This window comes from Macaca nemestrina, chromosome 20 (genome assembly GCF_043159975.1).
Source record: "Macaca nemestrina isolate mMacNem1 chromosome 20, mMacNem.hap1, whole genome shotgun sequence".
In the NCBI taxonomy this organism is placed as follows: domain Eukaryota; kingdom Metazoa; phylum Chordata; class Mammalia; order Primates; family Cercopithecidae; genus Macaca; species Macaca nemestrina.
In genome coordinates, this window is record NC_092144.1 from 55,175,755 (window position 1) to 55,199,962 (window position 24,208).

At 51.4% G+C, this 24,208-nt stretch overlaps 1 protein-coding gene across 4 annotated transcripts in view; it reads left to right on the forward strand.

Annotated features, from left to right (window-relative positions):
* The first annotated feature begins 298 nt into the window (after positions 1-298).
* Positions 299-24,208, forward strand: part of LOC105478526 (CLPTM1 regulator of GABA type A receptor forward trafficking) — a 41,064-nt gene continuing 17,154 nt past the window's right edge. Inside the window, exons 1-5 of one of the 4 annotated variants that reach the window (XM_011735916.3) lie at positions 299-320; positions 7,657-7,769; positions 19,004-19,127; positions 20,357-20,515; positions 23,245-23,362. In XM_011735916.3, coding sequence (XP_011734218.2) covers positions 19,125-19,127; positions 20,357-20,515; positions 23,245-23,362 — 280 coding nt within the window. In that variant the 5' untranslated portion in view covers positions 299-320; positions 7,657-7,769; positions 19,004-19,124. Of the gene's footprint in view, positions 321-443; positions 562-5,308; positions 5,328-6,323; positions 6,343-7,656; positions 7,770-19,003; positions 19,128-20,356; positions 20,516-23,244; positions 23,363-24,208 lie in introns of those variants that run through there. The other 3 variants (XM_011735917.3, XM_071087124.1, XM_071087123.1) reach the window with 3 other exon arrangements.

Consider the following 24,208-nt stretch of genomic DNA (forward strand, 5'->3'; position numbering starts at 1 on the left):
TGCTGGGCAAAAGGCTTGCTCTTCGACTCCGAATACGGTGGCCAGAAAGGTTTCTCTGACGAAAGAGGGGCGTGGTTCGAAGCCGTACTGTGGCCGGTAAAGCTCAAGAAACATGGAACGAAAAGGACGAAAAGAATCGGCAGGGAGAAGCGGACAGGATGGCCCGAAAGGCTCATATAACCGAAAACATGGGTTAATGTGAAGGGGCGGAAGAGACAACTTATGGGAGGTGCATGCTGGCAGAGAAAGTCCTGGAGTTCGGAACATACAGTGTTTCTATTAGGTGGAAACAGCCTGCGGGAAAGGAGTACGGTGGCCAGGTTGGTCCTTTCACAGCCGAAAGCGGCCTTTCTGAGAGGCGTGGCTGCGGCACTCTTGCCGGATACGGTGGCCCGGCGGGGCTAGAAAGCATGAAATCTCGCGCGATTACGCTGCGCCGTCGGGGACGGGGCGGGGCTGGCGGCGGGGGCGGGGACCCGGAGCGGGAAGATGGCGGCGGCGCAGGAGGCGGACGGGGCCCGCAGCGCCGTGGTGGCGGCCGGGGGAGGCGGCTCCGGTCAGGTACGGAGGCCGAAAGGGGACTGAGGGGGTTCTTCCCCAGTCGGGGGGCCTCCCACGGGGCGTGTCCTGCTTTTTGTGGTGGAATCCAGTGCAGTGGGGGCCCCTTGCCCAGAGGGACCTTGAATACCCGGCCCAGGGAGGGCCGGACCGCCCGGGAGGCCGGACGGTGCCGCGAACGGGGCCCTGTTGCGTGTCGGGTCCCCTGCGCGCTCGCGCCGGGCTGCCACCAGCCTTATCGCTCGAGCCGGGAAGACACTGGCTCGGAGGGGCGCAGGCTTGTGCCTTGGCGCGCTGGCTTCTCGACTCCGCGATTCCAGGCTCTGAGGCCGTTTCTAGAGTGATCTGGTGTTCAGGTTTCGTTGTAGTGCTGGAGGTGTGCGCAGTGATTAATTGAGAGTTTTCTAGCTCTGAGGAAGTCACGATAAGCAGGGCATGGCCGACAGACCCATTTTACAGACGGGAATCCAAGGAACAGTGAGACTAAGGCGCTTCCAGAAGGTCATCCCGGTTAGGTTTGTAACTTTATGTAGAAGTTACAAGACATTGCTGACACAGGGACTAGTATGGATGTGCTTTTAACATGAACTAGGCCTATAGGTTAATTAGTCCATGTACGGATGACTTCTGACCCACTGCTGCCTTAACACACTGCAGAGCATACCATTTCAGGCAGCTACCGTTCAGGCATTTGGGGAATAGATGGAGACATCAAGGTGCTGTCGACCCACCCACTGGGATGTCACTGACATGTAGGAGGCAGCTCAGGGGAAAGGAGTGCGGGTTGAGAGGGGAGAATGAAGCTGACTCTCTGTATGACCTTGGGCAAGTTCCTTTCCCTCTTTAGGCCTTTATTTCTCCCCTGTTAACTGCAGAGGTTGGACAGGAGGGCCAGCCATATCCCTGCTGTCATGGGACGGGGAGAGGAGACTGACATGTAAACAAACAGTTATAATCCTGAATGATTAGGTTGGTGACAGAAGTCTGTGTCCAAGGACTGGGGGAGCCCAGAGAAGGAGCAAGTGGTATTACCTGGCGAGGACACCTGGATGAAGTTAGTGTGATAGAGCCCACTATATCTGCTCTGAATCTATTCAGCATTCTCAGCCAGAGCCTGGCCTCAGGGACAGCTCAGGAAATGTGTGTTGAGTTAGTGCTGGAATGAAGGCTCAGTTCCTGTCTTCAGGGGTTTTCTAGTCTTGCTGAAAGGAGGTCGTTTTCCCTCTGGGTTTCTGTTGATTATTGGGTTGGTGGTGGATTGAGAGACCAGGGCCCAGGTTGTTCTGATTGCCCTGAGCTTCCAGATGGCACTCTGATCTTCTCTTGTACCAACTCTGCTTAAAAACAATCAAGACTTACCCCTTTGCCTTTAGGACAAAGTACAAATTCTTTTATAAATCACAGCCTCGCATGATCCGACTCTTTTTTTTTTTTTTTCTTTTCTTTGAGACGGAGTCTCGCTCTGTCGCCCAGGCTGGAGTGCAGTGGCCAGATCTCAGCTCACTGCAAGCTCCGCCTCCCGGGTTCCCGCCATTCTCCTGCCTCAGCCTCCCGAGTAGCTGGAACCACAGACGCCCACCACCTCGCCCGGCTAGTTTTTTGTATCTTTTAGTAGAGACGGGGTTTCACCGTGTTAGCCAGGATGGTCTCGATCTCCTGACCTCATGATCCGCCCGTCTCGGCCTCCCAAAGTGCTGGGATTAAAGGCTTGAGCCACCGCGCCTGGCCGATCCGACTCTTTTCTTCAGACTAGACTAGGATTTCTCGAGCTCGGCACTGTCAACATTTTGAATTGGATAATGTTTTGTTTGGGGGACTGCCCTGCACATTTTAGGATGTTTAGCAGCATCCCTGGCCTCTACACACTAGATGTCAGTAGCTCAGTAGCATCCACGTCCCTCCCCAGTTGTGACAGCCATAAATGTCTCCAGACATTGCTAAACGTTCCAGGAGCAGGGGGGCAAAGTCATCCCTGCATGAGAACCACTGCGCTAAAGGGGATCCACTGCTCTGAAACCTATTTTATTTCTAAACCTCTTTTATTGCCTCTCAGTCTCTTTCCTCGCAGTCTATGCACAGATCTCTCCCCTCTTTAGTTAGTTGATTGTGTTAGTCCTACAGATTTCAGATGTTCCCTCCTGCAGAAAGCCCTCTTTGACTGTCTGGGATCCTCTGTGCCAGGCCTGCACCAGCTGGGTTTCACTGTCTGGGGACTGGTCTCCTCCACTGGACTGGGAGCCCCAGGAGGGCAGAGCCGGGACTGCCTTGATCACCACTACTTCCTTAGCACCACTCAGCTCAGGGTTGGGCACAGAGGAGGTGCTCAGTGTTTGTAGAATGAGTAGATCTTGAAACAGAGGCTGGGCTGAGGTGAAATTCCCTGATGCGCAGTGGTGGATTCAGGTAATCAGTGAAGACATGCTGTAAAATGTAGCTTCCTCCCGCTCTTGCCTAGCCCTGGTGGTCTTAGCTGCTTCTTGGGCCCCTTAGCAGATGTTGCTGGGCATTGTGTGTGCGCGTCGATCTGCAGATCCAAGAGCAGAACTAACTGTGTCTTAGTCACTGATGTGTCCACAGCCACTGCCACCCTTCTCCCATGCCCAGGGCCTAGCACACAGCAGGCAGACCCTCGGCCCAGTCTCCTGCTTTAGCCAGCATGCTCCTATAGCCAGGAACTCAGCTTTGCCGTTCATTCCTTCAGCGAATACAAATTGAGTCTACTACATGCTAGGCCTTGTGCTGATGCTAGGGATACAGCTGTGAACAAAATAGGTGCTGCCCTCTTGAAGGCCCTTATCCTTGTGTTCTAGTTGGAGCTGAATTTGTAGGGGAAGCACAGACAGGGACACACAGTGAACAAGATAAATAAGAAAAACAGCAGTTCAGATGACTCTGTGTGCCATGGACAGAAATAAAGCTGGGATGGGAATAGGAAGTGAGGGGTGGGTAGAAGAGTTGCAATTAAATAGGGTAGTCTAGGAAGGCCTCTCTGAGGAGGTGATGCTTGAACAAAGACCTGAAGGAAGTGAGAGAGGGAGTCCCAAAGATACGAGGGAAAAGCCTTTCAGGCAAAGGAACAGCCATTGCAAAGGCCCTGAGGTGGGAGGTGCCTAGTGTGATGAAGGAATGTCAAGGAGATTGGAGCGGGTGAGGGGAGAGGAGTGGCTGGGGACAGATGCAGATTATGCCAGGCTTTGGAGGCCTTTGGGAGGACTTGGCCTTTACTCAGAGAAATAGGAGCTGAAAACTCTGTCACCACAATCTCAGCTCACTGCAACCTCTGTCTCCTGGGTTCAGGCAATTCTCCTACCTCAGCCTCCCAAGTAGCTGGGATTATAAGCATCTGCCACCACACCCAGCTAATTTTTGTATTTTTAGTAGAGACAGGGTTTCACCAGGTTGGCCAGGCTGGTCTTAAACTCCTGACCTCAGGCAATCTGCCTGCCTCAGCCTCCCAAAGTGCTGGGATTTCAGGCATAAGCCACCATGCCCAGCCTTGTAGTATAATTTAGATGGTATAACGTTAGTTAACCTGTTGTCAGGGTAGAGTTCGTTGACTCCTGGTCCATTTATGCAGTTGTATGGTGCAGCCATCACCACAGTCTGGTCTGAGAAAGCTTCTGTCTCCTCAAAAAGTTCCCTTTTGCAGTCTCTGCTGCTCCCAGCCCTAGGCAGCCACAGAGGTGTTATCTCTGTAATTTTCTACAAATTTCTTAAACAGGGACCTAAACAACATCCAGTCTTTTGTGTCCAGCTTCTTTCATTGGGCGTAATGGGTTTGAGGTTCATGTTGTTACACAGATCTGCAGTTGTTCCTTTTATTTTATTTTTTACAACCTAGGATCAGGGAAATTTGGCCTTTGGGGAAATCCTAAAGTACATGCTCTCACTTGTTCCTTTTCACTGCTGAGTAGCAGTCCACAGACGTGACACAGTTTATTCTTTCATACCTCGAAGGATATTTGGGTTGTTTATAGTTTTTGGCTATTGCCAATAATGCTGCTATGAACGTTCATGTACAAGCTTTTCTGTGCAGTATTTCTTTTCTTTTTTTTTTTTAGTAAGAGAGACAGGGTCTCCCTGTGTTGGCCAGGCTAGTCTCCAACTCCTGGGCTCAAGGGATCCTCCTGCCTTGGCCTCCCAAAGTGCTAGGATTATAGGCATGAGCCACCACACCCGGCCATTGTTTGTTTTTGAGGCAGAGTCATGCTCTGTCGCCTAGGCTGTAGTGCAGTGGTGCGATCCTGGCTCACTGTAGCCTCATCCTCCAAGGCTCAATTGATCTTCCCGCCCCAGCCTCCTGAGTAGCTGGGACCACAGGCATGCACCACCACACCTGGCTAATTTTGGTATTTTTTATAGAGATGAGGTTTTGCTGTGTTGCCCAGGTTGGTCTTGAACTCCAGGGCTCAAGCAGTCTTCCTGCCTTGGCCTCCTGAAGTGCTGGGATTATAGGCATGAGCCACTGCGCCCAGCCTGGCTGCACATTTTCTGCCTCCTGGGTAGCCATTCAGGATGGGTTTGCTGGATTGTGTAGTAGGTGCACATATGACTCGTTAAATAACTGCCATATTTTCCGAAGTGGCTGCACTTTTCCTTTCCCCGTAGCAGTGTATGAGAGTTCCTGTTTTTCCACATCCCCGCCAGCACTTGTGATTGTCTGTCTCTCTGCTGATAGCCATCCTAATAGGTGTGAAGTGACATCTCATGGTGGTTTTAACTTGCCCTTCCGTGGGAAGGTTCCCAGCCAGACTGCCCATCACTAACAGGTAAGAGAAGAGACCTGGGAGTCAGCCAGACATAGCTTCAAATCCTGGCCTGGCATCAAATGTCCATTCCTGACCCCAAATCAGCTCAGACCCGTTGAAACCCATACTTGGGCCCCTAACTTTCCCAGGAGCTAGGCTGGCCGTGAGGAGAGGCCTTGTGCCTGTCTGATTTAGCTTCCGCAGCCGACCCCTGCTCCATAGATCTCATCAGAATGTGGCTTCTTCTGTCTCAGCCCAAGGGTCTCACCCAATGACCCAGACGCCAAAGGGAGCGCCTCAGGGAGACCTCTCTGACCACCCACTCCAAAGTGGATCCCTGTCCCCAACTCAGTTGCTGTCATTACCCCCTGCTTGTTTTCCATGTACCATTTTTTTTTTTTTTTTAGACGGAGTCTCGCTCTGTCACCTAGGCTGGAGTGCAGTGACGCGATCTCAGCTCACTGCAAGCTCCGCCTCCCAGGTTCACACCATTCTCCTGCCTCAGCGTCCTGAGTAGCTGGGACTACAGGCGCCCACCACCACCTCACCCGGCTAGTTTTTTGTATTTTTTAGTAGAGACGGGGTTTCACCATGTTAGCCAGAATGGTCTCGATCTCCTGACCTCGTGATCCGCCCGTCTCGGCCTCCCAAAGTGCTGGGATTACAGGCTTCAGCCACCGCGCCCGGCCTCATGTACCATTTTTAATTATCCTGTTTACCATTCTAGTGTGTTTCCCTCTAGATCCTCAGCTCTGGGCAAGCAGGGCCCACATTTCTGTCTTAAATGTACCAGTATTTTCACAATCTGGTCCACAGGTCAGAGAGGTGAAGTGATGTTCCCAAAGTGTCACAGCAAGAACGGTGGGACCAGGACAATAGCTGAGGCCCGTTTGACCCTGGAGCCCCTACAGTGCTGTCCTGCACTTTGGGAGATTACAGGACAGAGCTCTTGCTGGTGAAGGGGACAGGAGGTGACAAGTGACACATTTAACAAATGTGGCCCCTCTGACCATGCTCCTGGGGCATTTGCTATCTGGTGAGTGAGGTGAATGGAGAAAACATTGCAGAGGAGTGGACTGGGGGCTGTGGAGGGGAAGGCCAGACACTGGCGCCTCAGAGGGAAGTGGGTTTGGGTGACCTGAGTGTCCAGGGTGAGCCCTTCAGGCAGCAATGGCTACACAGGTGTGTATCACACCCCTACTCTGTGCCGCTGCGGCTCCCGAGCTGACCATGACCATGGCAGCCCTGGTCCTGCCTCTTGAAGGCTGACAGCTGAGGGGACAGCTGGGAGGAGGGGTGAATGAGAATAGGACTGGGGAGCTAGCAGGGTGCACGAAGGGTGAGCAGGACATCCCCTTCCAAACCTGGCATTCTGAGAGTCTCTGATTGTGACCCTCTGTGTCTGAGGGAAGAGCCCTCCTCTGGGAAGCCGTGCCTGGCTCCCTCGCCCGCCCCCCTTCCCTTCTGTCATTCTGCTTCTGCGGTTGTCCTTTCTGAGTGACCAGACAAGTGGCTTCACCTCTCTGAGCCTCCCTTTGCTCAGCAGCCAGATGGAGCTGGTCATAGTTTTGGCCTCAGGGTTAGTGTGCTGTGTGCTGTCCCAGACATGTCCTGTGGCCGTGGCTTATGGTAGCGGCTGATAGTCTGATTGTGTTTTTCTGTGTCTGTCTCACCTGCTGGACCAGGGGCCCTTGGAGGGCAGGGCTGGGCACAGAGGGGGTCTCAGGAATGGTTTGCCCAGGGAAGGCCCTTTCAGCTAAGCCCCAGCCTTGAAGAATCTGGCACCTGCCATGAGACTCCTTCTGTTGTTGTCCCCAATAGCCACCTCCTTGCATCCTGGCTCCAGCCCCAGGGAGCAGTGGACAGTCATCAGGATCAGACTGTGTCTCTAATCTTCTATTTCTGCACCTGCTGCTTCTCTCACTTCCTCCTTTGCGCCACCAGCTTGCTATGTTTTAGGTCACAGCTCCAATGCCCTCTCCTCCAGGAAGTTGCCCCGACTTCTAGGCTGGACCAGGTACCTCTCGGGGCTCCTGCATTCCAGCCCCGTTCTGGACAGTCACTGTCTAGAGATGAGTCTGTCTCCCCACTGAGCTGTTGAACCCCAGGAGGACAGCAAAGGACTCTCTAGGTCACCACTGGGTCCCCAGCGCAGAGGAGATGCTCTGGGAGTGTTTTCCTCCTAAAACAAGAGGGCCCCACCTTCCCAGGTGCTTTCACTGATTCATTCTCCAGTTATTGATAAGCAGCCACTCTTTGCCCAGCCTGTGTCTGGCCTTCATGTGTGATGGTGTCTAAGATAGCCCCTGTGTCCATTCTCCCTCCTTACCCTGGCCTCTGTCCCCCACAGGTGACCAGCAATGGCAGCATCGGGAGGGACCCGCCAGCAGAGACCCAGCCTCAGAACCCACCGGCCCAGCCGGCACCCAATGCTTGGCAGGTCATCAAAGGTGTGCTGTTCAGGTGAGCAGACGGGACTTGGGTTTGTTCACCGAAAACATTCAAATAAAAGTAAGGAAGAAAGGAAAAATCAGCTGATCAGCTGAGGATGGTGATCATTACTGTATTGGTAGAGATACTTTTTTTTTTTTTTTTGTATGATGGAATATTTTCTAAACCTTTGTTTTACTCTGGTAAAACATATTGAAGTAGGGAGTCTCCCTGAACCTGTTCTGGTTTGGTGGGGGCTACCTGATTTGTAACAAAATAAAAACACAAAAAATACTGAAGTGGTTTGCTAGGACCCTTGTAACAAGTAAAACAAACTGAGTAGTTTAAACAACTGAAATGTGGAAATTGACTGTCTTACAGTTCTGAAGGCTGGAAGTCCAGGATCCAGCTGTGGGCAGGGGCAGTTTCTTCTGTGGCTTCTCTCCTTGGCTTGTAGAAGGCCATCTTCTCCCTGTGTCTTCATGTGGTCTTTCCTCTGTGTGTGTCTGTGTTCTAAGCTCCTCTTATGGGGACACGAGTCATGCTGGCTTAGTGCGCACCATAATGACCTCACTGAACCTTACTTTTTAAAAGACCCTATCTGGGCCAGGCACAATGACTCACCCCCATAATCCCAGCACTTTGGGAGGCCAGGATGGGAGGATCGTTTGAGCCCAGGAGTTTGAGACTAGCCTGGGCAACATAGTGAGACCCTGTCTCTACCAAAAATAAAAAAATCTGGCCGGGCGCGGTGGCTCACGCCTATAATCCCAGCACTTTGGGAGGCCGAGGCGGGCAGATCATGAGGTGAAGAGATCGAGACCATCCTGGCCAACATGGTAACACCTGTCTCTACTAAAAATACAAAAATTAGCTGGGCGTGGTGGCACGTGCCTGTGGTCCCAGCTACTCGGGAGGCTAAGGCAGGAGAATCGTTTGAACCCGGGAGGCAGAGGTTGCGTGCGCCACTGCACTCCAGCTTGGGTACAGAGCGAGACTCCATCTCAAAAAAAAAAAAAAAAAAAAAGGCCAAGTATGATGACACGTACCTGTAGTCTCAGCTACTTGAGAGGCTGAGGTAGGAGGATCACTTGAGCCTTGGAAGATTTTTTATTTTTATTTTTGTAATGGAGTCTTGCTCTGTTGCCCAGGCTGGAGTGCAGTGATGCGATCTCAGTTCACTGCAACCTCCGCCTCCTGGGTTCAAGCGATTCTCCTGCCTCAGCCTCCCAAGCAGCTGGGATTACAGGCATGTGCCACCATGCCCAGCTATTTCTGTATTTTTAGTAGAGATGGGATTTCTCCATGTTGGTCAGGCTGGTCTCAAACTCCCAACCTCAGGCAATCCACCCGCCTTGGCCTCCCACAGTGTCGGGATTACAGACGTGAGCCACTGCACCCAGCGCCTGGCTAATTTTTTTTTTTTTTTAGTAGAAATGGGGTTTCACTATGTTGACCAGGCTGGTCTCGAACTCCTGACCTCATGATCTACCCACCTTGGCCTCCCAAAGTGCTGGGATTACAGGCGTGAGCCACTGCGCCCAGCCTGACCCTCAGAAGTTGAAGCTGCAGTGAGCTGAGATCACACCACTGTACTCCAGTCTGGGCAACAGAGTGAGACCTTATCGCAAAAAAAGAGTTAGGGGACCCTGTCTCTAAATCCAGTCACGGTGGTGCTGAAGGTTAAGACTTCAACATATGAATTTCAGGAGACATGGTTCAGCCCACATCTGCACGTAATATCAATTTTACAATTTTAATCTATGTTTTCATTGTAACCTTTTTTTTTTTTTTGAGACAATCTCACTGTGTCACCTAGGCTGGAGTGCAATAGTGTAATCTCGGCTCACTGCAGTCTCTGCCTCCTGGTTTCAAGCGATTCTCCTGCCTCAGCCACCTGAGTAGCTGGGATTACAGGCATCCGCCACCATGCCTGGCTAATTTTTGTATTTTTAGTAGAGATGGGGTTTTGCCATGTTGGCCAGGCTGGTCTTGACCTCCTGACCTCAGGTGATCCACCCGCCTCAGCCTCCTAAAGTCCTGGGATTACAGGCATGAGCCACCACGCTTGGCCCATTTTAACCATTTTTAAGTATATAGTCCTGTGACATTAAGTACATCTCCACTGTTGTGCCCCCATCACCATTATCCATCCTGAGAATTTCCTCTTCCCAAACTGAAATTCCATACCCGTCAGACACCAGGTCCCCATTTCTTCCTCCTTGCAACACCTGGCAGCCACCTTTCTATTTCCTGTCTCTCTTTCACTACTCTAGTTAGCTCCTGTATGTGGAATCAGCATTTGTCCTTCTGTGACTGCCTGGTGGTGACCCTTTTACCTGTGGGTTCACATGCTATTCCTGGGCAGTGGAACCCCAGGGCCTGCTTTTTCTTTTTTTTTTTTTTTTGAGACGGAGTCTCACGCTGTTGCCCAGGCTGGAGTGCAGTGGCGCGATCTCGGCTCACTGCAAGCTCCGCCTCCCGGGTTCCCGCCATTCTCCTGCCTCAGCCTCCTGAGTAGCTGGGACTACAGGCGCCCGCCCCCGCGCCCGGCTAATTTTTTGTATTTTTAGTAGAGACGGGGTTTCACTGTGGTCTCGATCTCCTGACCTTGTGATCCGCCCGCCTCGGCCTCCCAAAGTGCTGGGATTACAGGCTTGAGCCACCGCGCCCGGCCAGGGCCTGCTTTTTCAAAGCCCAGCTTCTCTCCGAGGCCCTGGGGAGATGCTGGGTGGTAGCGGGAAAATATGCTTGGCACTGGGTTCTATCCTTCCTGCCTAGACCTGGTGACAGCCACCTTCTTTGCTCTGAGCCTTTGTTTACTCCTCTGCAAAATAGATATTCCTTTTATTTTTTTTCTTTTTGGAGATGTATTTTAGCAAAATAAGAGACCACACCATGCAATTAGGCAGTCAGCTCCCCTTCTTATCAGATAGAAGGAATTGCACAGCAGAGATGTTTAAAACAATCATCCCGCCGGGTGCAGTGACTCACGCCTGTAATCCCAGCACTTTGGGAGGCTGAGGCAGGCGGATCACGAGGTCAAGAGATCGAGACCATCCTGGCCAACGTGGTGAAACCCCATCTCTACTAAAAATACAAAAATTAACTGGGTGTGGTGGCGCATGCCTGTAGTCCGAGCTACTTGGGAGGCTGAGGCAGGAGAATTGCTTGAACCTGGGAGATGGAAGTTGCAGTGAGCTGAGATTGCGCCACTGCACTCAGGCCTGGCGACAGAGCTAGACTGTGTCTCAAAAAAAAGAAAAAGAAAATAAAACAATCATTCCCTTGGCTAGAATGTCTTCACGTGGCCATGGCCAGCTGCACAGGAGGCTGGGAAATGTGGTCTTTAATCTGGGAAACTGAGCACCCTGCTGGAAAGCAGGACTTCTATTACTGAGGAAGAAGAGGAGAGTGGTTTTGGGGGGGCAGCTACTTATCTCTTCCGTAAAATCTTATTACTTGTTTCCCTTAACTTATAATTAATGTGTGTTTACCAAATTAAGTAGTTCAAACAATACAGAAGAGTGAAAAGAAAAAAGCAATGAAAAAGTGTAATGTGGGGTGACTGCTGTGGCTCACGCCTGTAATCCCAGCACTTTGGGAGGCCAAGGCGGGCGGATCACCAGGTTAGGAGATCGAGACCATCCTGGCTAACATAGTGAAACCCCATCTCTATGAAAAAGAAAAAAAAAATTAACCAGGCATGGTGGCGGGCTGCTGTAGTCACAGCCACTGGGGAGGCTGAGGCAGGAGAATCACTTGAACCCCGGAGGCAGAGCGTGCAGTGAGCCAGGCACTTCAGCCTGGGTGACAGAGTAAGACTCCATCTCAAAACAAAAAAAGAAAGAAGAAAAAGTGTAATGTATCGGTGGCCATCCCATAAGCACACACTTTTGTAATTGACCCTAAATGGGATTATATATAGATGCTCACAGATAAGAGTTGTTTAAAATAGAGAAAAAATTAGGAGGCGGGGGGCAGGTAGTATCAGACAGCGTGTAAGAGCACAGCCCTGCTAACATATCAGCCCTGCCACCTCTGAACTCTGTGGCCTGGTCAGGTGATCACCCTTCTTGAGACTCACTTTCCACTTCACAGACAGGAATCTTGACAATTAGGGTGCATCAAAAGGATTCCAAGAGAATTCGTGTCAACTGAGAGGTGCGGGACCTGGCACACACTCAGACGATGTCGGCCATGATTCCTTTTGTTGTTCAACGTGAAAAAAAAAAAAAACCAGGGCCGGGTGCGGTGGCTCAAGCCTGTAATCCCAGCACTTTGGGAGGCCGAGACGGGCGGATCACAAGGTCAGGAGATCGAGACCATCCTGGCGAACCCGGTGAAACCCCGTCTCTACTAAAAAATACAAAAAACCTATCCTGGCTAACACGGTGAAACCCCGTCTCTACTAAAAATACAAAAAACTAGCCGGGCGTGGTGGCGGGCGCCTGTAGTCTCAGCTACTGGGGAGGCTGAGGCGGGAGAATGGCGTGAACCCGGGAAGCGGAGCTTGCAGTGAGCCGAGATCACGCCACTGCACTCCAGCCTGGGAGACACAGCAAGACTCCGTCTCAAAAAAAAAAAAAAAAAAAAAAAAAAAAAACTAGCCGGGCGAGGTGGCGGGCGCCTGTAGTCCCAGCTACTTGGGAGGCTGAGGCAGGAGAATGGCGTGAACCCGGGAGACGGAGCTTGCAGTGAGCTGAGATCCGGCCACTGCACTCCAGCCTGGGTGACAGAGCAAGACCCTGTCTCAAAAAAACAAAAAACAAAAAACAAACAAACAAAAAAAAACCTTAGGATCAGCCTGAGCAACACAGCAAGACCCCATCTCTTTTTTTTTTTTTTTTTTTGAGTCGGAGTCTCGCTCTGTCGCCCAGGCTGGAGTGCAGTGGCCGGATCTCAGCTCACTGCAAGCTCCGCCTCCTGGGTCTACGCCATTCTCCTGCCTCAGCCTCCCGAGTAGCTGGGACTACAGGCGCCCGCCACCTCGCCCGGCTAGTTTTTTGTATTTTTTTTGGTAGAGACGGGGTTTCACCGTGTTAGCCAGGCTGGTCTCGATCTCCTGACCTCGTGATCCGCCCGTCTCGGCCTCCCAAAGTTCTGGGATTACAGGCTTGAGCCACCGCGCCCGGCCAAGACCCCATCTCTTTAAAAAACTAAAAAATTAGCTGGGTGTGATGGTGCGCACCTGTAGTCCCAGGTATTAGGGAGGCCAAGGAGGGAGGATCGCTTGAGCCCAGGAGGTCAAGGCTGCAATGAGCCATGATCATACCACTGTACTCCAGCCTGGGCAACAGAGTGAGACTGTGTCTCAAACAAACAAAAACCTTAGGAAATATATAGTGAAAGAGTTAAAAGAAATAGCTCATGAGGCCGGGTGCAGTGGCTCATGCCTGTAATCCCAGAACTTTGGGAGGCCAAGGCGCGTGGATCACCTGAGGTTGGGAGTTCCAGACCAGCCTGAGCAACAGGGAGAAACCAGTGTCTGCTAAAAATACAAAATTAACTGGGCGTGGTGCCTTGTGCTTGTAATGCCAGCTACTCAGGAGGCTTAGGCAGGAGAATCACTTGAACCTGGGAGGTGGAGGTTGCAGTGAGCCGAGATCGTGCCATTGTACTCTAGCCTGGGCAACAAGAGCGAAACTCCGTCTCAAAAAAAAAAAAAAACACAACTCATGATCCCTGATATAGTCACCGATCGTATTCTAGACTAGAGCAGAACCGCCTGCCTGGTGTCCTCCAAGAGTGTCACACAGGACACTGAGAAACTGTGCAGGAAAGAAACCTCCCCACTCTGATAAGTTGCAAAACTGACATGTGTGCCTCAAAAATTCCTGCCATGTGCCCTAAGCTTCTGTCATGGGCCCCTGTCCCTTATCGTCTTCACTTCATCTCCCCTCCCCATGGCCACGTAAAGACTTCAGATTTTCTTATATATCACCTTCTTTTTTTTGCATGCTGCAAGCTGCTCTGCATGAAAATTATTTTTATCTTTCCCTTCGTTTTTACATAAGCGATAGCCTGTTTTACACACTGTTCTGCTCCTTGATTTTTTTCATTAACAATATATCTTCGAAATCTTTCCACGTCAGTGGATAGGGAGCTTCCTTCAGAGAGACATTTTTAATACAAGTCACACTGTAGGCTAATTTCCTTTCTTAGAACGAGGCAGCATCAAACATCAGTTCGGGTGGGTGCTCAGAGACCGTCTTGGCTGCAGTTCTTAAAATGGGATTCAGGGTTTGTTTTCAGGTGCCCATGAACTCCTTGTAGTTTGAAGCTGATTATGCAGGAATAGCCTTTCTGGATAGTGGGTGGTGTCTGTGGTGTTTGTGGTTTTGAGCACATGTGGTTACCTGGAGTGGGAGGTGGAGCAGGAACTGGGTATATAAAGGAACGGGGTGGGAGGGAGAGTTTTGATTATACGTCTTTTCATATATTTAAAAATGTTCTGAACCTGTGAATGTAGAATACCTATTTGGGTGGGAGAGAGGATTTAATGTCTGTTTTCTTTGCTTACTCAAGTGTATCAGGAAGCATTAGAAAGGTCCAGTCTCCTGCAGGCCTGGGCGCATGGATGAGGGGCTGTGGCCATGAGCCCTCTGAGAGGGTCCACGGAACTGTGGGCATGTAGATACACACAGATGTTCTTCAGGTGACTAGGGGTTTGGAATCCAAAAAGGCCTGGCCTTGTTTTGTACATGGGAACCTAGAAGCCCAGAGGGGTTAAGACCCCCACAGGCCACACACTAAGCCAGGGGCAGAGCTGCCTGGAGGCATCACTGCTTCCACACTCTCCCCAGGTGTGTTTACTAAAATGAGAGCCTCTGCTGGAGGCATTGGTACCCCAGAGATTGCCAGGTCCAGGCCTTCCCCAGCCATGCGTATCAGGGACTTCATAGGGAGGTAGCAGATGGCTCATCTGGGCCATGGCCCCTGAGACCCTGGACTCCAAGGCCTCGTGGCTTCTATAGGCAGAGGCAAGTCCCTGTGCCTGATCCTGCCCCGATCAGGGCTCAGCAGGGAGGCACCCCACCCACAGTAGAATTCACTCATAGTGTTTTTCCACTCCAAAGTTTTTTGTATGCGTTTTTCCTATGATTAAAATAACAGTAATAGCTAACACTTCTAAATCACGTATTGGGTATGTCTAGGTTCCATTCTGAGGTACGTGTGTGTGTGTGTGTATTTCAGATATATATACACACTATATAAACATCTATATATATGTAATTTAATGCGTGTAATGCTTACAAACTACCCTATGAGAGTAGGAGCTGTTATTATCTCCATTTCAACCACTGAAGTTGACCACTGAGGTCACAGTAAGCTGGGCTCGTAACCTCTTCTGCTATATGGTTATCATACCGGTAATTAATAAGTACTTCAATCATTTAATAATCACATGGCTGCATGCAGCTGAGAAACCTCCATTAACAAGGTAGAGATTAATTTCTCTCTGATATACCAGTCTGGATGGAGGCAGACTAGGATTCAGCAGTCTTCAGTGACCCAGACTCCTTCTTGCTGTTTGTTCCACCATTGCTAGGTTTTTCCCTTTATCCTCATAGCCCAAGACAGCTGCTGAAGATCCAGCCATCACATCCACACTCCAGGCAACAGGAGGGAAGAAGAAATCAATAAGGAATATTCCTTCTCTTTAAGGACTTTTTTTTTTTTTTTTGAGACGGAGTCTCGCTGTGTCGCCCAGGCTGGAGTATAGTGGCCGGATCTCAGCTCACCGCAAGCCCCACCTCCCGGGTTTACGCCATTCTCCTGCCTCAGCCTCCCGAGTAGCTGGGACTACAGGCGCCCGCCACCTCGCCCGGCTAGTTTTTTGTATTTTTTAGTAGAGACGGGGTTTCACCGTGTTAGCCAGGATGGTCTCGATCTCCTGACCTCGTGATCCGCCCGTCTCGGCCTCCCAAAGTGCTGGGATTACAGGCTTGAGCCACTGCGCCCGGCCCTTTTTTTTTTTTTTTTTTTTGAGATGGAGTCTTACTCTGTCACCCAGACTGGCATCCAGTGGCGTGATCTCGGCTCACTGTGACCTCCGCCTCCCAGGTTCAAGTGATTCCCCTGCCTCTGCCTCCTGAGTAGCTGGGATTATAGGTGCCTGCCACCACGCCCGGCTAATTTTTGTATTTTTAGTAGAGATGAGGTTTCACCATGTTGGCCAGGCTGGTCTCAAACTCCTGACCTCAAGTGTTGGCTTCCCAAAGTGCTGTTGGGATTATAGGTGTGAGCCACTACGCCCAGCCTCGTTTTGTTTTTGGTATCTGTTGTTGGTGCTGATTCTCACTCATAATATCTTGTTTGCTTTTGTGCCTGGCTTATCTCTGTCTGTGTCCTGATCATTATACTTGAAAAGTTATTTATAGGAATTTCAGGGCTAGGATGAGCATATTTTTCTACAGAGAGGATTGCCTTTGCTTCTGCCTGGGGACATTACCAAGTCCCAGGTTTCCTTGCACCAGGTTCAGGTCTTGAGCTGCCCTGCGTGACTCCTTGTCCCACGAGTGGCCTTGCATACTTGGCCCTGCATACCTGGTGTGTAACTCCTGGAAATGAGTAGGTCGCCTGGTTCCCTCCTTCCTAGGGGTGGAGCCTTGCGCCTTGCAGGGTCTTAGTTTTCTGTAGGGTAGGTCTCTGGTTACCTCATACGTCATATGTGCCCTGGGCTAGCATTTCTTTTTTTTGAGACAGGGTCTCGCTTTGTCACCCAGACCAGAGTGCAGTGACGCGATCATGGTTCACTGTAGCCTCAACCTCCTGGACTCAGGTGATTTTCCCACCTCAGCCTCCTGAGTAGCTGGGACTATAGGCATGGTGCGCGCTGCCATGCCTGGCTAATTTTTGTATTTTTTGTAGAAACCATGTTGCCCAGGCTGGTCTTAAACTCCTGGGCTCAAGCGATCCACCTACCTCTGCCTCCCAGCATGCTGGGGTTACAGGTGCGAGCCACCACACCCAGCCTAGACCAGCATTTTTGTCACCTATCAAAACACCTAGCAGATGTCCTCAGACACATGAAGAAGCTTATAGGGCTCCTTTACTTATTTTTTTTTCCTAGACCTGCAAATCCAGGATCCTTTACTTCTTTTTTTTTTTTTTTTTTTGAGACGGAGTCTCGCTCTGTCGCCCGGGCTGGAGTGCAGTGGCCGGACCTCAGCTCACTGCAAGCTCCGCCTCCCGGGTTCCCGCCATTCTCCTGCCTCAGCCTCCCGAGTAGCTGGGACCACAGGCGCCCGCCGCCTCGCCCGGCTAGTTTTTTGTATTTTTAGTAGAGACGGGGTTTCACCGTATTAGCCAGGATGGTCTCAATCTCCTGACCTCGTGATCCGCCCTTCTCGGCCTCCCAAAGTGCTGGGATTACAGGCTTGAGCCACCGCGCCCGGCCTTTTTTTTTTTTTTTGAGACGGACTTTTTGCTCTTGTCGCTCAGGCTGGAGTGCGATGGTACAATCTCGGTTCACTGCAGCCTCCTTCTCCTTGGTTCAGGCAATTCTCCTGCCCCAACCTCCTGAGTAGCTGGGATTACAGGCGCCTGCCACCACTCCTGGCTAATTTTTGTATTCTTAGTAGAGACGGGGTTTCACCATGTTGGCCAGGCTGGTCTCGAACTCCCGACCTTAGGTGATCCACCTGCCTCTGCCTCCCAAAGTGCTGGGATTACAGGCGTGAGCCACCGCGCACGGCCCATCCTTTACTACTTTAGGATTCCTACTTTCCCTTCAGTCTTTGCCTGAAGGTTTGGTAGCCTACAGTCTTGTTCATTCTTCAGAGCTATTTGTATATATTCATATGTAAACTTGATAAAAATTATATGCATGAGAACAAATATGAGAATACGTGAGCAGCATATATTCTCATCCTATCAATATGTATAATTATAAATATAAAATACATTGATGTCTTCGTAGTGTATTAATTTTTTCAAGCTTTTTCAATTCTTTCCAATGAGAGGGTTGGTCTGAATAATTTAGCCCACTGTTACTAAAATTGGAACTAACCTATCGCTTACTATCTGCTTCTCCAGAAATTCTGCTGAAGTTCAGAAATGTTGCTCTTTCTAAGCTTCTGTGCCTTCGGGCTCATTGCAACCTTTGCCTCCCAGGTTCAAGTGATTCTCCTACCTCAGCCTCCCAAGTAGCTGGGACTACAGGCGCATGCCACCAGGACCAGCTAATTTTTGTATTTTTAGTAGAGACGGGATTTCACTATGTTGGCCATGATGATCTCGATCTCTGACCTCGCAATTTGCCCGCTTTGGCCTCCCAAAATGCTGGGATTACAGGCGTGAGCCACCATGCCCAGCCTCTATACTTTTTAAGTTATAAAATGTGTAATTAAATTACTATTGACTATAGTTGCCCTGTTTTGCTACCAAATACTAGATCTCGTTCATTCTTTTTTTTGTAGCCATTAACCATCCCCAGTTCTATGCTTTTGAAGTGCTGGGATTCCAGATTCTTTCTTTCAGAAATGTCATGTTTATTATTATGTTTTCTTTATTTCGTTTTTCTTTTTTTTTTTTTTTTTTTTTTTTTGAGACGGAGTCTCGCTCTGCCGCCCAGGCTGGAGTGCAGTGGCCAGATCTCGACTCACTGCAAGCTCTGCCTCCCGGGTTCACACCATTCTCCTGCCTCAGCCTCCTGAGTAGCTGGGACTACAGGCGCCCGCCACCTCGCCCGGCTAGTTTTTTTTTTTTGTATTTTTTAGTAGAGACGGGGTTTCACCGTGTCAGCCAGGATGGTCTCGATCTCCTGACCTCGTGATCCGCCCGTCTCGGCCTCCCAAAGTGCTGGGATTACAGGCTTGAGCCACCGCGCCCGGCCTCGTTTTTCTTTTAATTCACCCATCTGCACACTGAAGGGGTTCCAGAGTCTTAGTATCCTCTCTGGGGGGTCCCAAGGGGCTGGATGGCAGGTTTCCCAGACTGAGGTTTCAAGAGTTAGCCCCTGCAGCCCTGTGGTCACCAGGAGCTCTTGGAGGACTTAGAGTCAAGGGTCTGCATGCAGACCAGGGCAGTGCCAGCCCCCCCTGCACTGGCAAACGGTGGCATCTGGGCTCCCTCCCCAGATGTGGTCTTTGGGGACATCTTGTCTTCTTGCCAGCCCTGTGACTACCTTCTCAGGGCCTCCCTGACTTTGTCACTAGCCCCAGGTCAGGTGCCAGCATGTGCCAAGTCAGAAGGAAGTCAGGCGGGTCTGTTGCGGAGAGCCAAGGCTTGGGGACTCACCACCTTGCTGCTTCTCTCCTCAGGATCTTCATCATCTGGGCCATCAGCAGCTGGTTCCGCCGAGGGCCGGCCCCTCAGGACCAGACGGGCCCCGGAGGAGCCCCACGTGTCGCCAGCCGCAACCTGTTCCCCAAAGACACTTTAATGGTAACTGCCAGCGGTAGGGCAGACTTGGAGATGATGGGGCAAGGAGGGGTGGAATGTGGAGGAGTGATGTCAGCAGTCGGGACAGACCAGGTCCCTGCCCACTGGCAGGTCTAGGAAAACAGGTCCAGGGTTGAGGAACTCTAGGCCCATCCCCAGTACATGAGACCTGTGTCACCTGGGTCCATCCCCAGCACATGAAGCCTGTGTCACCCAAAAGAAAAAGGAAATTCATTTGGTTAAAATATCTAACCAGGGTCTTTGGATGTCATATTTCAAAATATATTCAGCCTTCTAAGGTTGCAGCGGGATATGTGCAAGGGAGGTAGTGTGAGAGGTGGGGAGGGCAGGGAGCCAGCAGAGGCTGGTGGGAGGTAGGCACAGAAGGAGAGGAGACCTGCACTTCCACAGTGGGCTTGGGCATGGGCAGGGCAGGGCTTCAGGAGCGTCCAGAGCAAAAGTGTTTAGACCTGTCAGTCTAGGCTTTTCTGAGCAAACATGGCCATGGGGGCTTGAGAAAGGAGGAAGTTCTTGTTGGGTCACAATGGTTTTGTTGTGTTTTTTTTTTTTTTTAGATGGAGTCTCATTCTGTCACCCAGGCTAGAGTGCGGTGGCATAATCTTAGCTCACTGCAACCTCCTCCTCCCGGGCTCCAGTGATCCTCCTACCTCAGCCTCCCGAGTAGCTGGGATTACAGACATGTGCCACCACTAATTTTTTGTATTTTTAGTAGAGATGGGGTTTCACCTTTTTGGGCAGGCTGGTCTCGAACTCCTGACCTTAAGTGATCTACCTGCCTCAGCCTCCAAACATGCTGGGATTACAGGCGTGGACCACCACGCCCGGTGGCTGACAGTGCTTTTGTAGCTCTGGACTGCTTTGTCCATAGCCTGCAGAGCTCTGACCAGGAAGGCCCAGCAGCCACTAGGGCAGGAGATCATTCAGGGAGCTTCTGCCCCTTCCTACCCCTAAATTCTAATTGGCAGACTGGCCAGTCTCCAAGAGTTCTTTGTTCGTTGACTTCACAGGCTCAGACCAGGACAGACATGGTGGTATGAGAAAAGAGAAAATATGTTCTCTCTGCTGCTCTTCCTCTCTCCTCTCCCCTGCCCTCTGTAATTACTGTTCTTCTACGTGTGCTGACCGCTGCCATAGCTCTTCATCTACTCTTTAGCCAGCCTGCAAAGGCTCTCAAGAGCGGGCCTGAGCTCTGTCGCCTTCTGTCCCAACAGAACCTGCATGTGTACATCTCAGAGCACGAGCACTTTACAGACTTCAACGCCACGTCGGCACTCTTCTGGGAGCAGCACGATCTTGTGTATGGCGACTGGACTAGCGGCGAGAACTCAGACGGCTGCTATGAGCACTTTGCTGAGCTTGACATCCCACAGGTGGGGGCAGCTCTTGGTTTCTGGCCCCATGGCTGCTTGACTGGCACTGAAGGACCTTTCCTCCAGTCCGCTCCTTGCTGAGACAGTGTGGAGTTTGGGCTCCAGGCTTGGCCCTTCCTTGGGCTCACACGCTCTGTGACCACAGGCTGGTCCCTGAGGTCTCTGGGCTTCACTTTCCCCTATGAAAAAGGTAGATATGGGTGGAATTGGCCTGGGACCCTGCTGGCTACCTCTAAGGTTGTGCAGTCCTTGACTTGAAACCGGTGAAAGATTAGTAATTGTCCTTGGGGATGTTTGCCTATCACCAGTTTATCAGGCAGCCCCATTTCAAAATAACATTAGTTAATGTTGATTGAGCTAAGTGCAGTGTACTAAGCTAGGCTGACTCATGGAAACCTACCAGAAACCCTCTGAAGCAGGAACTGCTATTCTCATTTGACATATGAGGAAACTGAGACATAGAGAGGGAAGGTCATTTACCCAAGGCCACATTGCATGAGAGATTCAGACTCAGGCTCTATGGCTGTGGACTCTTGCAGCCCTAGGCTCAAATCCTGCCTCCTCCTGGAAGCCCTCCCTGACCCCAGAGCACTCAGACTTGGTTAAGCACCCTCTCTGGGTTGTCACACCTGCTGGACTTCCCCATCCCAGCCCATTCTGGGGCCTCACTGGGACTCCTGCATGGGACTGTGAGCCTTGTGATAATAAGGCTGGGCTGCCTAGATCACTTCCACATCCCCAGCACTGCCCAACGTGGGGCTGGGGACAGAATCAACAAGTACCGAACAAGTGAAAGGGACATCTCTTTGGGGCCTTCTTTGGCTGAGTCCAAGACAGCTGCCCTCATTCCTTTCTCCCCAGCAGGCCTTCTCAGCTTTGGGGTGGAGGGCACATTTCTGTTCTGTTTCTGTCTGGGTGGCTAGAAGCAGAATGTGAACACAGTTTGTTTTTTTTTTTTTTTGAGACAGCGTCTCGCTCTGTTACCCAGTCTGGAGTGCAGTGGCGTGACCTTGGCTCACTGCAGCTTCCACCTCCTAGGTTCAAGTGGTTCTCGTGTCAGCCTCCTGAGTAGCTGGGATTATAGGCACACATGATCACACCCAGCTAATTTTTGTATTTTTTTAGTAGAGACAGGGTTTCACTATGTTGGCCAGGCTGGTCTTGAACTCCTGACCTCAAGTGATCCGCCTGCCTCAGCCTCCCAAAGTGCTGGGACAGGTGTGAGACACCATGCCCAGCCATCATTCTTTTCTTTTTGAGATGGGGTCTTGCTCTGTTGCCTAGGCTAGAGTGCAGTGGCACAGTTAATAGCTCACTGCAGCCTCAACCTCATGGGCTCAAGCCATCCTTTCACCTCAGCCTCCCAAGTAGCTAGGACAACAGGCATGCACCACCATGCCCAGCTAATTTTTTGTGTTTTTCGTAGAGATGGGGTCTCAACATGTTGCCCAGGCTGGTCTCAAACTCCTGAGCTCAAGTGATCCTCTCACCTCAGCCTCCCAAAGTGCTGGGATTACAGGCATGAACCACCCCACCCAGCTGGACTTTCTGACCTGCACTGAGAGGTGGCTCCCACAGAGACCTCAAGCCCAGCCCCCAGGCCTTGCCCCAAGATCCAAGGAAGGACCAGGGCCTGGCAGGCCCAGCAGGGGGATCTGCTTCCAAGGGCTTGGATCTAAGTTGAAGCTTCAAGGTGGGGTCTGAGTGGACTTAAAAGGCGGGAATGCTGGGCACAGTGGCACGTGCCTGTAAGCACAGCTACTCAGGAGGCTGAGGTGGCAGAACGGCTAGAGCCCAGGAGTGTAGAACTGTAGTGTGCCACGATCACAACTGCAAATAGCCAGTGCACTCCAGCCTGGGCAACACAGCAAGACCCCATCTCTAAAAAAGACAGGAGAGTGAGGAGAACACAATGGGACCAAGTGAATCCGAGCTCTGCTCAAAGATCAGAGAGGTTCAGTGCTCACCTTTGTCTCCACTCAGTGACCCTGGACAACTTGCCTCCCTTCTCGAAGCCTCAGTTTCCTCATCTGTATCAAGTGAGAATAGTCCCCCTTCCCTGGGAGGCAAGGAGACTTGATGAGATAATGAGGAAGACTTGGACAGAGAGGGGCCAGCTGGAGGTAGCAGGGAGTAGCACCCAGGAGCCCACAGACTGGGTTTCCATCTGCATACTTGCCACACACTGTATGACCCCTTGGCATGAGCCCCGTTTGCCTCATCTACAAAATGGGGTGGTAACATGACCCATTGCATACGGTTGACATGTTACATGTGTGTTAACTCATTAGATTAGGGAGCTATTGTCTGAAGTACCCAGGGCAAGGTCTGGCCCGTAGTAGGAGCTCCATGTCGGTCAGCTGCTTCTTCCTGTTGAGTGAGCTTAACGAGAGCTTGTTGACTGAGCTGTGTGCCAGTGCTCCAGGTAGTCCCTGCAGTAGTACCCTCAGGTCAGTGCTGTGGGGACCTCGCATCCTCTAGGTGGGGCCCTGAGGCTTAGAGAGAAGCTGAGCTCACACGGCCATGGCGGGTAGAGTGGGCGTCTGAGTCTGACTCCAGCATTTCCCCCCATTTACTGCCACCCAACTACATGCCTCACCCTGAGTACTCAGTAAATGGCCAGAGAATTGACGGGGAGGAAACTGCTGGGGACGGGTGCCAGGCAGGGCTTTAACGTTTCCTTCACCCCAGTTGCCCAGCCTGCCCACCTGACCTTCCCGCTTTTGCAGAGCGTCCAGCAGAACGGCTCCATCTACATCCACGTTTACTTCACCAAGAGTGGCTTCCACCCAGACCCCCGGCAGAAGGCACTGTACCGCCGCCTTGCCACAGTCCACATGTCCCGCAGTAAGTCACTCCCCTGCAGCTAGGACCTACTGTCCAGGGGGCCAGCATCCTGGGAGCCCCCAGGCTGGTGTGGCGGACAATAAATCCCAGGTCCAGGAGGACAGGCAGGAAGCCTGCACTCAAAGAGGATGGGATTGGCAGGGCAGGCTCAAGCCCCACCCAGCCTTAATGAGCCCTATAGACACTAAGGAGGGAGACCTACGGAGGAAGGGCTCAGGGACCAGAGAGGAATTGGCCAGAAAAAGCAGCTGGAGACGGGGACTCTTGGAGAGGAGGAGACGTCCTTCACCAAGGGGGAAGGGCCAGGGTTGACTTGTGCACAGTAGGGGCCTGATAGAAATAGACACTCAAAAATAATTTGTGGGCTGGGTGCAGTGGTTCACGCCTGTAATCCTAGCACTTTGGGAGATGAGGTGGGCAGGATTGTTTGAGCCCAGGAGTTTGAGACCAGCCTGGGAAACATGGCGAAACCCTGTCTCTACCAAAAGATAAAAAAATTAGCTGGGCCTGTGCCTGTAGTCCCAGGTGTTCAGGAGGCTGAGGTGGGAGGATCACTTGAGCCCAGGAGGTGGAGGTTGCAGTGAGCCAGGATCACACCACTGCACTCCAGCCTAGGTGACAGACTGAGAACCTCTCAAAAAGATAGATAGAGGCCGGGCACAGTGGCTCACTCGTGTAATCCCAGCACTTTGGGAGGCTGAGGCAGGCGGATCACCTGAGGTCAGGGATTCGAGACCAGCCTGACCAACATGGAGGAACCTGGTCTCTACTAAAAATACAAAATTAGCCAGGAGTGGTGGTGCATGCCTGTAATCCCAGCTACTCGGGAAACTGGGGCAGGAGAAT